General features: G+C 39.0%; 1 protein-coding gene across 3 annotated transcripts in view; it reads left to right on the plus strand.

Annotated features, from left to right (window-relative positions):
- Positions 1-13,065, plus strand: part of LOC132397172 (anoctamin-9-like) — a 111,656-nt gene that overhangs the window by 35,592 nt on the left and 62,999 nt on the right. For 2 of the 3 annotated variants that reach the window (XM_059975574.1, XM_059975577.1), the window contains exons 7-12: positions 4,551-4,639; positions 6,723-6,857; positions 10,264-10,360; positions 10,710-10,770; positions 11,378-11,460; positions 12,548-12,652. In XM_059975574.1, coding sequence (XP_059831557.1) covers positions 4,551-4,639; positions 6,723-6,857; positions 10,264-10,360; positions 10,710-10,770; positions 11,378-11,460; positions 12,548-12,652 — 570 coding nt within the window. The remainder of the gene's footprint in view (positions 1-4,550; positions 4,640-6,722; positions 6,858-10,263; positions 10,361-10,709; positions 10,771-11,377; positions 11,461-12,547; positions 12,653-13,065) is intronic. The other variant, XM_059975576.1, reaches the window with a different exon arrangement.

Consider the following 13,065-nt stretch of genomic DNA (forward strand, 5'->3'; position numbering starts at 1 on the left):
AAGGCCAATTATCACAGCAGGAGTTCTTTAGAGCAGTGTCCCTAGCCCAATTATCTTCATTTGTTTTATCAGCAATATTTTTTTCATGATAAAGCCCCATACTGTAAAGATGATAAGTCTACTTTTATAGACCACTATGTGGGACCTTGTGTTACTATCACATACACTCTAGCACATGCAAAAGAAAACTCAATGCCTATGTACCTTTGGTGGACAGGCTGGACCCAAGAGTCAGCAAGAGCAAGACATAGACTTTGACCCTCAATGTAGAGTCTACTCCTGCCATCAAAGCATAGGTAGGTAAATGCTCTGTGACAAAATATTTATCAAGAATTATAGTAAGATAAATAATCTATTACCTCAATGGAGACTCTACTCCTCCCCTCAAGCCATATGGCAGGTTCACCTACCTGGGCAGCATCATTTGGCAGGATGGTGGAGCCAAGGATGACATCTAGCAAAGCTAGAAGCATCTTCAGATCAATGACCAACATGTGTGGATCACTATGTATAGTGTCCACATCAAGGTGAAGCTGTACCAGAGTTGTGTTCTGCCCACACTCTTGTATAGGTCAGAATGCTGGCACATGACAGAGAATGACTGTCACCATTCGACACTATGAGCCTCCAGAAGATCCTTTGCATTTTCTGGTTAAGAAAGCTCTCCAACCACGCCCTACTGTTCAGTGTCATCAAGAGGACATGGCCACAATCATCATGAAGAAATGTTGGAGATGGATGTTGTACATGATGAGAAGAGAGGCCAATTCCATCATCAAGACAGCACATCATTGGACTCCTGAAGGGGGAGCAAGTACAACTTAGCACCATGCTGTAGAGACGGAAATGAGGACCCTGAACCACACCTACAGCACAATAAAGAAGATGGGCAAGGACGGACAGAGATGGAGGACCTTCATTGCTGCCCTAAATGCAGGCAGTATAATGGGCAGTAATTAGGTAAATATTTGGGATAGACCAATTAAATCATATTGCAGGGTCCAAACTCAAAACTGGCGGAAGAAACCTTTCAAAATGAACAGCTGTATATACCAATTGAGCCCAGATAAAAGTTCTGTGATAAAGTATATACCAGGAATTATAGTCAAATAATTAATCTATTACCTGAAAGTTTTCACTAATTTATACATTATTCTGGACTGACAAGATAATTATGTTCCCATATGTTCACTGATGATTGTACAATGTTCAATTTCTATGTAACTCATCAACAAGTTATGCGTACGAACAGCAAGTCCAAGTCAACATTCAGGCAAAGGTTGGTAGGTAGCAACAAACATCTTCACCACAATAACAATAGGCAATTGTGATCTATAACTTGAGAGAGTTTAATCACCTGCTCTTGACATCCAATGGCTTTGCAATCATTGAGTCTCTCCTGACCAATATTTTGAGGGAGTTCACCTTTGACCAGAAATACAACTAGATCTGACAGATAAAAAAAGCATGGCTACAAGGGAGTGTCAGAGATTATTGTGAATGAGTAAATTCCTTTCACCCTGAGCCTTTCCACAAGTCAGCAGTGGAATGAAATACTTCCCATTGCACTAAATGAGTACAGCTCCAACTTCACTTGACAAAATCCATAACAAGCTATCCACTTGAATGGTATCCTATCAATAACCTTAAGCATTCATTCCCTCTGCATCAGAATACAAAAAGTGCAGTATATACTGTTATGATTTGTAATTTCAAAGCATTAAACTACTTCAAAGGAAGACATAGGAGTCCAAGAATGCAGGTCTAACTTTGTGTTTACTTTAAGCAAGGCACGCATGTATCATGCAGTAGCGTGATGTATGCAATTTAGGTATTTATACATATAACTTATAATGAACTATTTAAACAAACAAGAATGCTTAATCGACCAATGTATATATACAAGATTACTCAAGTATTACTTAAATACTAAATACACAACACTCCTCCCTAATTAGCTATAAACACTAACTCATTAGAGAATGCATCTCAACTATATACACAGTATCCTATATAGTACAACTACTATATAGGCATCCACTGCAGAGTAAGTTTTAAATTATCCCATTTAATCACTGTGGAGGATTCCTTACTGTTGTGCAATGGATCTCAGCAGTGTGCTTCTTATACAAACCTCTGCACTTTTGTAACTTGGTCAGACTGGGATCTGGAAGTGTGCCTGCACTATCAATGTACGAGGAAACAACTCAGAAAATTGAATGTCTTGAACAGCTGGATTGATCTCTGAGCAACATACAAATAATTCATTAACTGGAAGCCAAAAGATTTAAGTGGAGCTTTGCAAGACTTGGGCATTTTTGTCCTTTCAGGACGTGAACACTATGTGACAGGTTGAAGCTGGAGTTCCCCTTCCAATATGCCTATTAAAATTTTCCAGTTGGATTCAGATGCTTCAGCAGGAGAAGAACATTGTTTATGTGAAAGGGGGGGTCACTCTGCTTGGCAGGTGAGACTAGTGGCTGTGAAACAATCTCAGGTTCTGGGGCCTCCTCCATGGTGTTTGTGGGAGTTGACACTGAGGCTGCAGGAAGTGGTTCTGACAGTTCTTGACCTTTTCTCACCTTATGGTTTGAGCATCTTGTCCTTGAGAAGGGGCATTCACTTCACTGGAGAATTCTCTTATTAATTCTTCTATTACTCCCTTTACGATCGGATCTCTCCACTTGGCTTCTGCATCCACAACATCATCTGACAAATTCTGTACTTATCATCACTGATGATTCCTTTCTTCCTCACCTTCCATTCATCCAGCTGGGCTTTGGTTTTTGTATTTACTTGTACAAGCAGCTTTTTGTCTCCCGCTTGAAGTTCAGGCAATAACCTGAATAAATGCAGAGTGGATTCCAGTTCTTTATACTCACAAAAACTGAAATTTCCTGAAGCTGCTTGAAGTCTTTTCCAGCAAGTAATTACTTGATTAACATATCAAAACTTTTCTCAGATACGCTGCCCACAAAAACTCTTGTAGCCGGAACACTGCTTTTTCACTTTCATGCCTCTTTTGAGCAGCATGGCCCTTCCTTTGTCCAATGTGCTTTCCAACTAGAGGCACAGGGATTGATACCAACACCTGTTTTTCCTCTGTTGGGCAACTGTTCATGGTTTACAGCATGGAGGCATTTGTGGCATCATCCAGAACCTTTCTGAATTTGCTTACAAATGGCTCATTGTAGGGGATGTGGTATGGAAATTGTGGATGGATCTCCAATAAAATTGTAGTTGCCACAGCCAGTCAGTCCACACAGTGCTGGCCCTGTTTTATTTTACCACATACAAGCTTAATGTGGCTTGTTAGTTGTTGTATTTCAGTTACGAATGTCATTCTCATAGGAGTAATCTTTTCTCCAGTATATGTTCTTAGTTGGAAATCTGCAGGCTTCAGTTTGGTATCTTTGAAATGCTGCTCAAACTCATTTTGTGGAATGATTGGAACAGCTGAACCAGTATTTAATTACTTTTTAATTAATTTGCTGTTCACCTGGCATTAGCCATATTGCTTGTCTGTTGTTAATTTTTACATTGTAATTCTCAAGGCTATGCAGTCCTGTGTCACTCCCATTATTATCAGATTTATCATCAACAACATGCAGATTTGTGCTCCTTTTTGAAATGTAACGACTTTTTATCTTTTCTATGCAGCATGCTTTTTGTTTATGTCCTATTTTGTTGCATTATCTGGAAGTTTTGACTTTAAACTTGCATTGGTCTGGTGTATGTGAGCCCCTGCCACAATGGTAACACAATTTGTTTGGCCAGGCTGGTTTCTGAGTAGACACTACATTTTTGTGCAACTTAATTGTGCCTCTGTCTGCAGTTTCCATTGAAACACTTTTTCATCTGTCCATTTAGAAGGGAGTTGAGCTTCAGTTAGGAGCCATTTTTGAATGTTTTTTCCTGTAAGATTCCACAAACTAAACAATTTCTCAGTGCATCATTAAGCCCATTACCAAACTGACAATGCACAGACAATCTCTTCAGTTCAATCGCTTACGCTGAAATAGATTCCCCTTCTTTTTGATTCCACTTCTGAAACCTAAAGTGTTCTGTAATCAACAATGGCTTAGGTTTAAATATTCCTGCATTTCTGCTGGTTTGGTTGGAGCAGTTAAACTTCAAAGCACTTATTTCTCATTAGCTATTTTATTTGCTTCAGAATATTGTTGATCTAGCTCAGCTTAGGTATTCCAGTTACCTTTCATGTAATCAAACACGACAATTTTTTACTACGTAGCTGATGTCAAAACGTTTCAAATGGATTGCCGAGATCAGAGAACAACTCAAACCAAATATCAACCCATTTTCGAGTTATTTCCATTCTATTTATGTTCAGCATGTGTTTTCACGTTTCTGAAGAAGGCCCTTGAGATATCTGTCACATTAAAAGTGTTGCAGTATGTTTCTGCTGCGTGATAGAAGAGCTCAGTCATGCAAATTTTTAGCAGGAAAGATAGGAATTTGCAAAAGATGTTGTTAATCCTCAGTAATTTGAGTAATCTTTTGACATTCTGGTTTGTTTTTGTTTTACATAGCAGAATAATTCTGAGAAAGGGGGCAAGTTGCGACATGAATGGGCGAAGTGGGAATGCTTATTTAAGAAACAACCCATTAATGAAATAAGGTAAAGTGAAACTTGTTGTATGATTTTCAACTTCAAGCTGTGTTTGTAGGCATGTGTGCTGTTGAATGAAATTATACAATATTGCACAGAGTAATATGTAAAGCATTCTAGTAGGGAGAGCAAAAATGACAAAATTAATTGAAAAAGTGCAGTACCAAAGTGGGTACAGAACCAGAGGAGAAAATGCACACAGTAGAAAGTGGGAGAAGAGGTTAGGAATGTGGTCAAAAAGCGATAGGGAATCCTGGATAATTTGGGAAGAGGTACAGAGTACAAAAGCAACAAAATTATGCTTATTCTCTATATTCACTGTCCTGGGATCTTGGAAGAGAAGGCTGGCAACTCCAAGTCCAAGTGGAATAGTTGAAATTTTCTGACATGTGCCTATGAATTCATGACGCTGTGCATGAATCAAGGGTGTACAGCAGATGTCTCAGATATCCTATCTGTGCATCAACACTCGTGGATTCCAATCGCTGAGTGCAAAATTGCAGTGATTTGCACGAATCATCTAAGCCAGTTCTTCTCAAATGATTTCAGTTAAGGACAATGACAATAGGGAAATGGGGAAAATAACATTACTATTTTTAAATTCTTTTCATCACTTAATTTTTTTTCATTGTTTGGCTGCAACATTTCTAAGGATCTGTGCAGTTTAATAGGTTAAGACATTGGCTTTCATATGAAAAAGCGGTTTAAGATGGCACTACTGAAGATGGATGACAACTTACTGATGGTTCATAAAGCAAGAAGTACAACCAATCACTTTATTAATAATACTTTCTCCGTGAAAGTAGTGGTAAACATTCACCACAACCAATGAAGAGGCGAGCGAAGGCAAGGCTGGCTCGAGGGTCGAGACATGCATGTGCGATGCAAAGTCAGAGCAAGGTTGAGGCATGTTCAAGGAGTACTTTGAACTTTGAATTTGTGGTCAGAGCGAGGTTGAGAAATGGTTGTGATGGAGTTGGGGCTTGCGAAGCAGGGAAAAGTTGGAGTGCAGGAGTTTCGGAACCCATCCACCTAAACTGAGATCTAGATCTAATTGATTTGAGTGGCTGGCCAGTTTGGAAAGGTCAGGTTTGGATTGAAACATGGCGATGAGCTCCAGGCTCAGAGTGTATCAATGTGACAGGGCCCTGATCCTAGTGCAAAGGATGACCCAATGTTTGGATGATCTAAATGCTGGACTGGATGGATTGAAATAGCAGGGTGTCAGGACCAGAGGCAAGGGTTAGGCCAATTTTGCTTGCTGCTCTATTACAAGTTTTACTCCATTCTCTGCGGCACTAAGGCTGAGGCTGTAGTCCTGCTCCAGCTGCTCTGGCCTTCATGCCTATGGACTACCTTTGGTTCTGAATGCCGTTCTTTGCTTTTATTGTTGCACAATTTGTGTTTTTTTCTCTCTCTCTCTGCATCAGGTGTTTGTTAGTCTTTTTTAAAATGGGTTCTTTCAGATTTCTTGTTTTGTGGCTGCTTGTAAGGAGACAAATCTCAAGGTTACATGAGAGGTCTTGCGAGACCATGGATCTGCGCCTGGAAAGACTTCTCCAGGGCGCAGGGCTGTGCAAGGTTGTATGGAAGACCAGCTGTTGCCCATGCAGCACATCTCCCCTCTCCACACCACCAATGTTGTCCAAGGGAAGGGCAAGGGCCGATACAGCTTGGCACCAGTGATGTCGCAGGAGTTGCCAGAATGAGGTTGAAGACAACGTCGGACTACCTTAGGGACTCCAGCTCCGGATTTGTCCTCAGGGTTTACTCCCAAAGCCTTTCCCATGAGTGGGTATGGCTGCAAGACAGCAGAGGTTTGAAATCACAGTTTTCCCTCTCTTAGATGGACTGCCTTCCCAGGCTGATGAGCTCCATCCACCCGAATGCACAATATATATATATATATATATATAATAAAAGTACTTTGAACTTTGAATTTGTGGTTTATGGTTTTGTGGCTCAATACTGTACTGATTCAGCCCTTTTATTAAGACTAAATGTGATATTTGCAGAAATAATTTCTATTGCTATTCATACATTTATAAATGCAATAGTAGAAATGCAACTTTTTGTATGTCTCTTTTTGCAGGGACTACTTTGGAGAAAGGATTGCCTTATATTTTGCCTGGCTTGGCTGGTACAACACCATGTTGCTCCCTGCTGCTCTATCTGGAGTACTTGTCTTTCTATATGGATTTATATCTTTTGAAAGCAATCAAGTGAGGTATGGTATTACTTCTGTCTTCCAGATACTGGGTAGAGGAATTGCTAGTATTTCAAATCATAACAATTTTTAATAGAGATTTTGTACTGACTGTTGATAATCACCAGCTCAATCACAGCTGTACAGATATGAGGCTAAATGACCAGAGTAAAATATATAAATATTCTCACTGTAATAATTACAATAGATGCAGAAGCAGTGAGCACCTGTAGTATTGAGTGCAAAAGTGTAAATGTCAAAATCAGAATTAGGAAAATAAGAGTTAGATTTAGGGTTTTGTATCTTTGGTATCAACCTGGAAGAAATGGCTGAAGCCAGGAACAGATCTATCAGGAGGTTCCTGTTTTGGAGTCATTCACTCAGTGTACAGGTTGGAGGAACAACACCTTATATTCTGTCTGGGTAGCCTCCAATCTGATGGTACGAACATCAATTTCTTGAACTTCTGGTTATGGCACCCTTCCCCTCCCACCACTCCTTCACCATTCCCCATTCACTTTTCTCTCTCTCACCTTATCTCCTTGCCCGCCCATTGCCTCCCTCTGGTGCTCCTCCCCCTTTTCTTTCTTCCATGGCCTTCTGTCCTCTCCTGTTAGATTTCCCCTTCTCCAGCCCTGTATCTCTTTCACCAATCAACTTCCCAGCTCTTTACTTCATCCTTCCCCCTCCCGGTTTTACCCATCACCTTGTGTTTCTCCCTCCCTCTTCCCCATCTTTTAACTCTACTCTGCATCTTTTTTCTCCAGTCCTGCTAAACTGCCTTGACCCAAAATGTCAACTGTACTCTTTTCCATAGATACTGCCTGGCCTGCTGTGTTCCTCCAGCATTTTGTGTGCGTTGCTTAAACATCATATAAGTCCTGACAAGAATTTTTTCTCATTTCTCTTAGACAGATGAATTTCATTCAAACATGCAATAAATTGTTTAAGGACAGAACCCCTTCTAAGCCAACAAACATATAAGGTGTATAAGATGATGAGAGGCATTGATCGTGCGGATAGTCAGAGGCTTTTTCCCAGGGCTGAATTGGCTAGCATGAGAAGGCGCAGTTTTAAGGTGCTTGGAAGTGGGTACAGAGGAGATGTCAGGGTTAAGTTTTTTATGCAGAGAGTGGTGAGTGGTGGAATGGGCTGCCAGTGACGGTGGTGGAGGCGGATACGACAGGGTCTTTTAAGAGACTCTTGGACAGGTATACGGAGCTCAGAAAAATAGAGGGCTATGGGTAACCCTAGGTAATTTCTTGGGTAAGGATATGTTCGGCACATCTTTGTGGGCCAAAGGGCCTGTATTGTGCTGTAGGTTTTCTATGTAACATCACTAATATATAAATAGTCCTGTGTACGTCACATTCACCTTGCTGTTAAATACTAAAACTCTTTTTAAAAAAAACAAACCCAGAAGTAAAATTAATTACCTTGCTTACAGTTTCCGTCGTTTCTTGAGTTCTTTAAGATTGGCTTTTGTAACCAAGCCTCCAATACAATGAAAGCCTACCAATGGATGTAATCTGATCAAAGGACCACACTCCAGTCCTGATTCCTGAACATATTCCCTATCACTGAGTGCTTTTACATGTTGAGCAATGATCTTTGAAACTTCAAAACTTGCAGCACCTAAGTTGGAACTGAGTGAAATAAATGCCATCAAAATATTTGACTGCATTTTTTTGTTGCCAATTTCTTGAGAAAATTTGTGTTTGTTTTGTTCTTGCTCACTTTTATCACAAAGCCATTTATGAAAAGTTTCATAATTCTGCTTTATGGAGGAAGTCGTGCACACTACTGTTTCACAAAATCCTTTCTAATCATGCCAAATCTTTCACTCCTCCACTCTTGAAAATCTCTGCCACTTCTCCCATGATTTGAATGTTTTTGTTTCTTTGGTGGTGTATCTTACATTCTGATCGAGCTGAAAAGTGTAAACACATTTAAAAAATATCACTGCTTGATTTGGCAGTAAAGATAATCATTACCTTTATTATTATGAATAGGATTTAAAAAATTGAGGGGAAGTACTGCATGCAGTGTAGCAACAACATTTTTGCACATGCATGCCATAGATTCACTACTATTGTCCAAAACTTTAACTGATCTCCATTTAGCTTTGATTTGTACATAGTAATGGACAAGTTCTCTTCTCAGTAAATGCAGAACCTAAATAGAGAACAGAATCATTACAAGGGATATCAATGCTACCCCAGGCTTGGAAGCACCACTATTTGTGCTTCTGCTGAAACTGCACTAGCTCTAAGTATCAATACAGTCTTACTCCATCTTGATCTATGGTAGGGTGTTGATATTGGTCCAGGGTCTACAATAAAGCCTTCTTGAAATGCAACATTTCCACTGATTGCTGGAATCTCTGCTCAATGACCTTTCTAAACGGAGAAATAGCAATTGAGATGGCACTGAGAGGTGCAAATCCATCCAGCAGCAATTCAGAGAAGAGACATGCCACTTCTGAAACTGTTCAGTCTGGGAACTCCTGTCCCAAATGTGAAAAAGTCTGCAGTTCCAACACTGGCCTAAACTACTTTAGAATCAATAGCCCTGTGACAACTATAGAAATTTTATTGAAGAATTATCTAGAAAACAAACAGAAAATGCTGCAAGTGCTCAGCAAGTCAGGTTACATCTGTGGAAAGAGAGGCAGAGTTAATGTTGCAGGTTTGAGACCCTTCATCAGAATTAGGAAACAGGATCCGAACAGTCCTTCTAGCGAAAGCTATGCATCATTTGCACTTCTTTCAATATGGTGTATTAAAGAAAGCAAGTTAGGTTTAATTTGAGGAGAGAGTGTGGAAGGATAGATAGAAGGAAGGCTGTTTGATAGAATGAGGGCAGAGTTGTTGTAGTGATTAGCTATTAATGAAGCCATCTGATTGGTGGGCTAATGAGAGCATGCAGAGAGAATATGGGCAAAGGAACACATAAAAACGATGGAAAACAGAGCTATGGAAAACTGCTATAGAAAACACTCCGCAGTTAGATAATGCTAGTGGAAAGATGTATCTAGTGGTGAAAACTGATTGATGGTGGCAGAAATTTTGAGGAAAGATCCTTTGAATATGCAGTGTGGAGGGGAGGAAAGTGAGGAGTAGGTGAATGTTATCCTTGCTCTGTCTGGGAAGAGATTGGTTGAGACCTGAAGTCAGGAAATATGGCCAAGGCCTCTGTTAGCAATAGGAGTGGTCAAACTATGTTTCAAGAAAAAGGAAGAAATCTCAGAGGCAAATGTTTGGAAAGACTTGGTGTTGATGCAGGTTAATTAACTCCTTTTCTCCCTCCATAAATGCAGCTTGGCCTGCTGTGTTCATATATTATTAAATTTCCTATTTCCAGCATCTGTATTTTTTGAACCTTTATTCACAGGTTTAATTGGCTGTCTTTTCTTTCCATGAACCAGTAAGGAAATTTGCAGTGCTACTGACATTGTTATGTGCCCACTGTGTGATCAACGTTGTCATTTCTGGAGGCTCAATGAAACCTGTTCCTATGCAAAGGTAATGTATATTTAGGAAGGCAGAGGTGAGATGGAAATGTTTTGATCCCATTCCAGATAAGACAACAAGTAACAACCGCTAGCTTTTCACATTGGCACCATTTTGTGCAACAGTCCGATTTTTTTCTTTTAATTTTACATTGCTGTGCAGCAAATTGAAATCTGTCCCATTTTGCTTCTTCGACCTCCTCACTAAAATGTTGCTCATATCTATGTTCTCTGCTCTGCTTTATTATTGGCTAAAGCAAGGAATAAATTCATACATCGGGATTGAAAAGCTAAAATGACTTCATGCACTGTGTCATTTGTGAACAGTTCTGTTGACTAATTCTTTAATCCTATTCCTGCAGGTTACGCAAATGTTTGACCATGAAGTAACTGTTATTTTTGCAATGATCATGGCAATCTGGGGTATGTATTTTCTTCAGTTCAATGCTACCTTCCACTTATTTGTTGACATAAAAAAGAGACCTGGGTGTTAAATTTGAAGTTAACAGCAATGGAAGTCACAAAGCATTTGTACCATAAATACCATTTCTTCAACATTCTGAATTCAGTAATCCCTATTGACAGAATAGCAAAATCAAAATCAAGCAAAATCAGTTAACTAGAGTACACCCAAACAGCTGGTTTCTTGTGTGCAAGGGCAAACAATAAGTATAGTAGTCATTACAACGAGACCTAACATTGCCCTTATCTGCTCATTATTATGGACAGTGTACAACAGGGTAAATGGTCTGGAGTGGAGACTCAGGCAGATCTTTCTTCACCCTAGGCCAGTAAAATGAAGCCATTTGTAGCACTTCCAAGGGCTACAATAATATAACTTAATGGATTAACCTGATTTCCTGAATTTATGCATCCTACTACTTGTCGCTTTAATATTGCAAGTGCTCATTAAACAACATTCAGCCTTATCACATGAAACTTATATTGACTTTTCACTTAATAATGGTCCATTATTATTTACTTATAGAACATCAATAGATTCAGTAAATATTTCTCTCTCAAAACATAGCTACAGTATTTTTGGAGATATGGAAAAGAGCCCGGGCAAAAGCTGTCAGCTCGTGGGAATTGTATCACTGGGATGAAGATGAGGTAAAATGTTCATGTTTTGAATTACAAACATTAGATTTATGTTTTGAGAGTTGTTGTGATTACAATATTGGATTTGCTGGAAGATTAATAATTACAATGCACATTATGAGGGTATAATTAATGCACAAATTATCTTACAATTTTGGGGGATTTATGAGATACAATATGAGTTGTGAATCACCAAGATTTACTGGTCAATGACTTTTAGTTCAATTAAAAAGTCCTAAAACACCTAATTATTGTGAACTTTTTGGATTTGAACAAAATATACCACTAAGTTGCCATAGAAAATAACCTGATAATTAGAATATAAGATACTTTCTTAATGCGTATTGTTAACGCAATGACCGTCAATAGCTCTGAAAGCTTGAAATGGCTGTATTTCATTCCTACATTCAGTAAATGGCTGTAAAATGAAAATTAAACACCAATTTAAAAGCTAGTTCTTTTTCTGCCATCTTGATTGTTTTTATGTGTACCTGATGCAAATCTGTCATTCTAACTTGTAATTCCCAGTTCCTTTTGTAATCTTTGACGAGCCAATTTAATTAATGAAGTAAGTTATTCTGTTGCTAAAATGATTCAATCATTCAAAACAATCATCACCCTTCTCCAATTTAACTCAACGTCCCTGCTTCTATCCATAACTCTTTGATAGTTTTGATTAATGGCAATATATCAATTGTCTTTCCCTCTGAAACAAGATGCACAACCTCCAATCTGATACTTAATCCTAATTGAAAAGGATGCCCTGACATTGATTCCCTTTCAGGTATTAGTTGACCTTCCTCTTCCCTTTGGGAAGATTTCTGCCTCTGGCTGTCATGGCCATGGCCATTCTAGTTGCCCTGTTTCAAAATGGAATTGACTGAGAACCATCATTAACTGTGAGGGTCCTCAATGAAAAATACACTATCAATAACCAAAGGAACAATTAACAGAGACAAATAAGCTTTACAGTGCATACACTCCCCAACTTTAGGGTAGAGGTTTCTTACTTAACTGTTGGCTTGGTTCTTAGTTAAATTTTATTTTTACTGCGTTATGAAAAAATGGAATCTCAACATGGATTTATTTTATACATCAGGAGGATTTGATTCTTGGGTTAATATACAACCCTACTATCCCATATAAAGAATATCAACATTCGTACAAACGCACAACGATAGTCATGTTGCTGGCATGTATTCTGGTAAGTAGATATGTCACTATATTAACTAGAAATTGATAATACAAACTACAAAGAAAGGATATTGCAATGGTAAAACTCTGTACAGATAATAATGGTATGCTGTACAGATAGTATGTGAACTCTCAGACGTTTTGGGGTAACAAGAGTGAACCTAGATTTAGCTGACACTAAGATGACTGAAAAAAACAGCATTTTTATAGTACTGAATAGGATTTGGGTATAAATTGAATCAGTGATTTGGTAATCTGGTCAGATTAGGTGGGTTCTACACTCAGCATCAGAGCCTATTTCTGGGTTGAAATAGTGATCAAGTAAGTAGCTAGATCTGAGGGTATGCACTTCAAGGAGGAGGTAGCGTTAATCAGTTGGTTGGAGGGGAGGTTGTGGCCTATGTAGATCAGGGACTAGCTGAT

This window comes from Hypanus sabinus, chromosome 7, assembly GCF_030144855.1.
Source record: "Hypanus sabinus isolate sHypSab1 chromosome 7, sHypSab1.hap1, whole genome shotgun sequence".
NCBI lineage: Eukaryota > Metazoa > Chordata > Chondrichthyes > Myliobatiformes > Dasyatidae > Hypanus > Hypanus sabinus.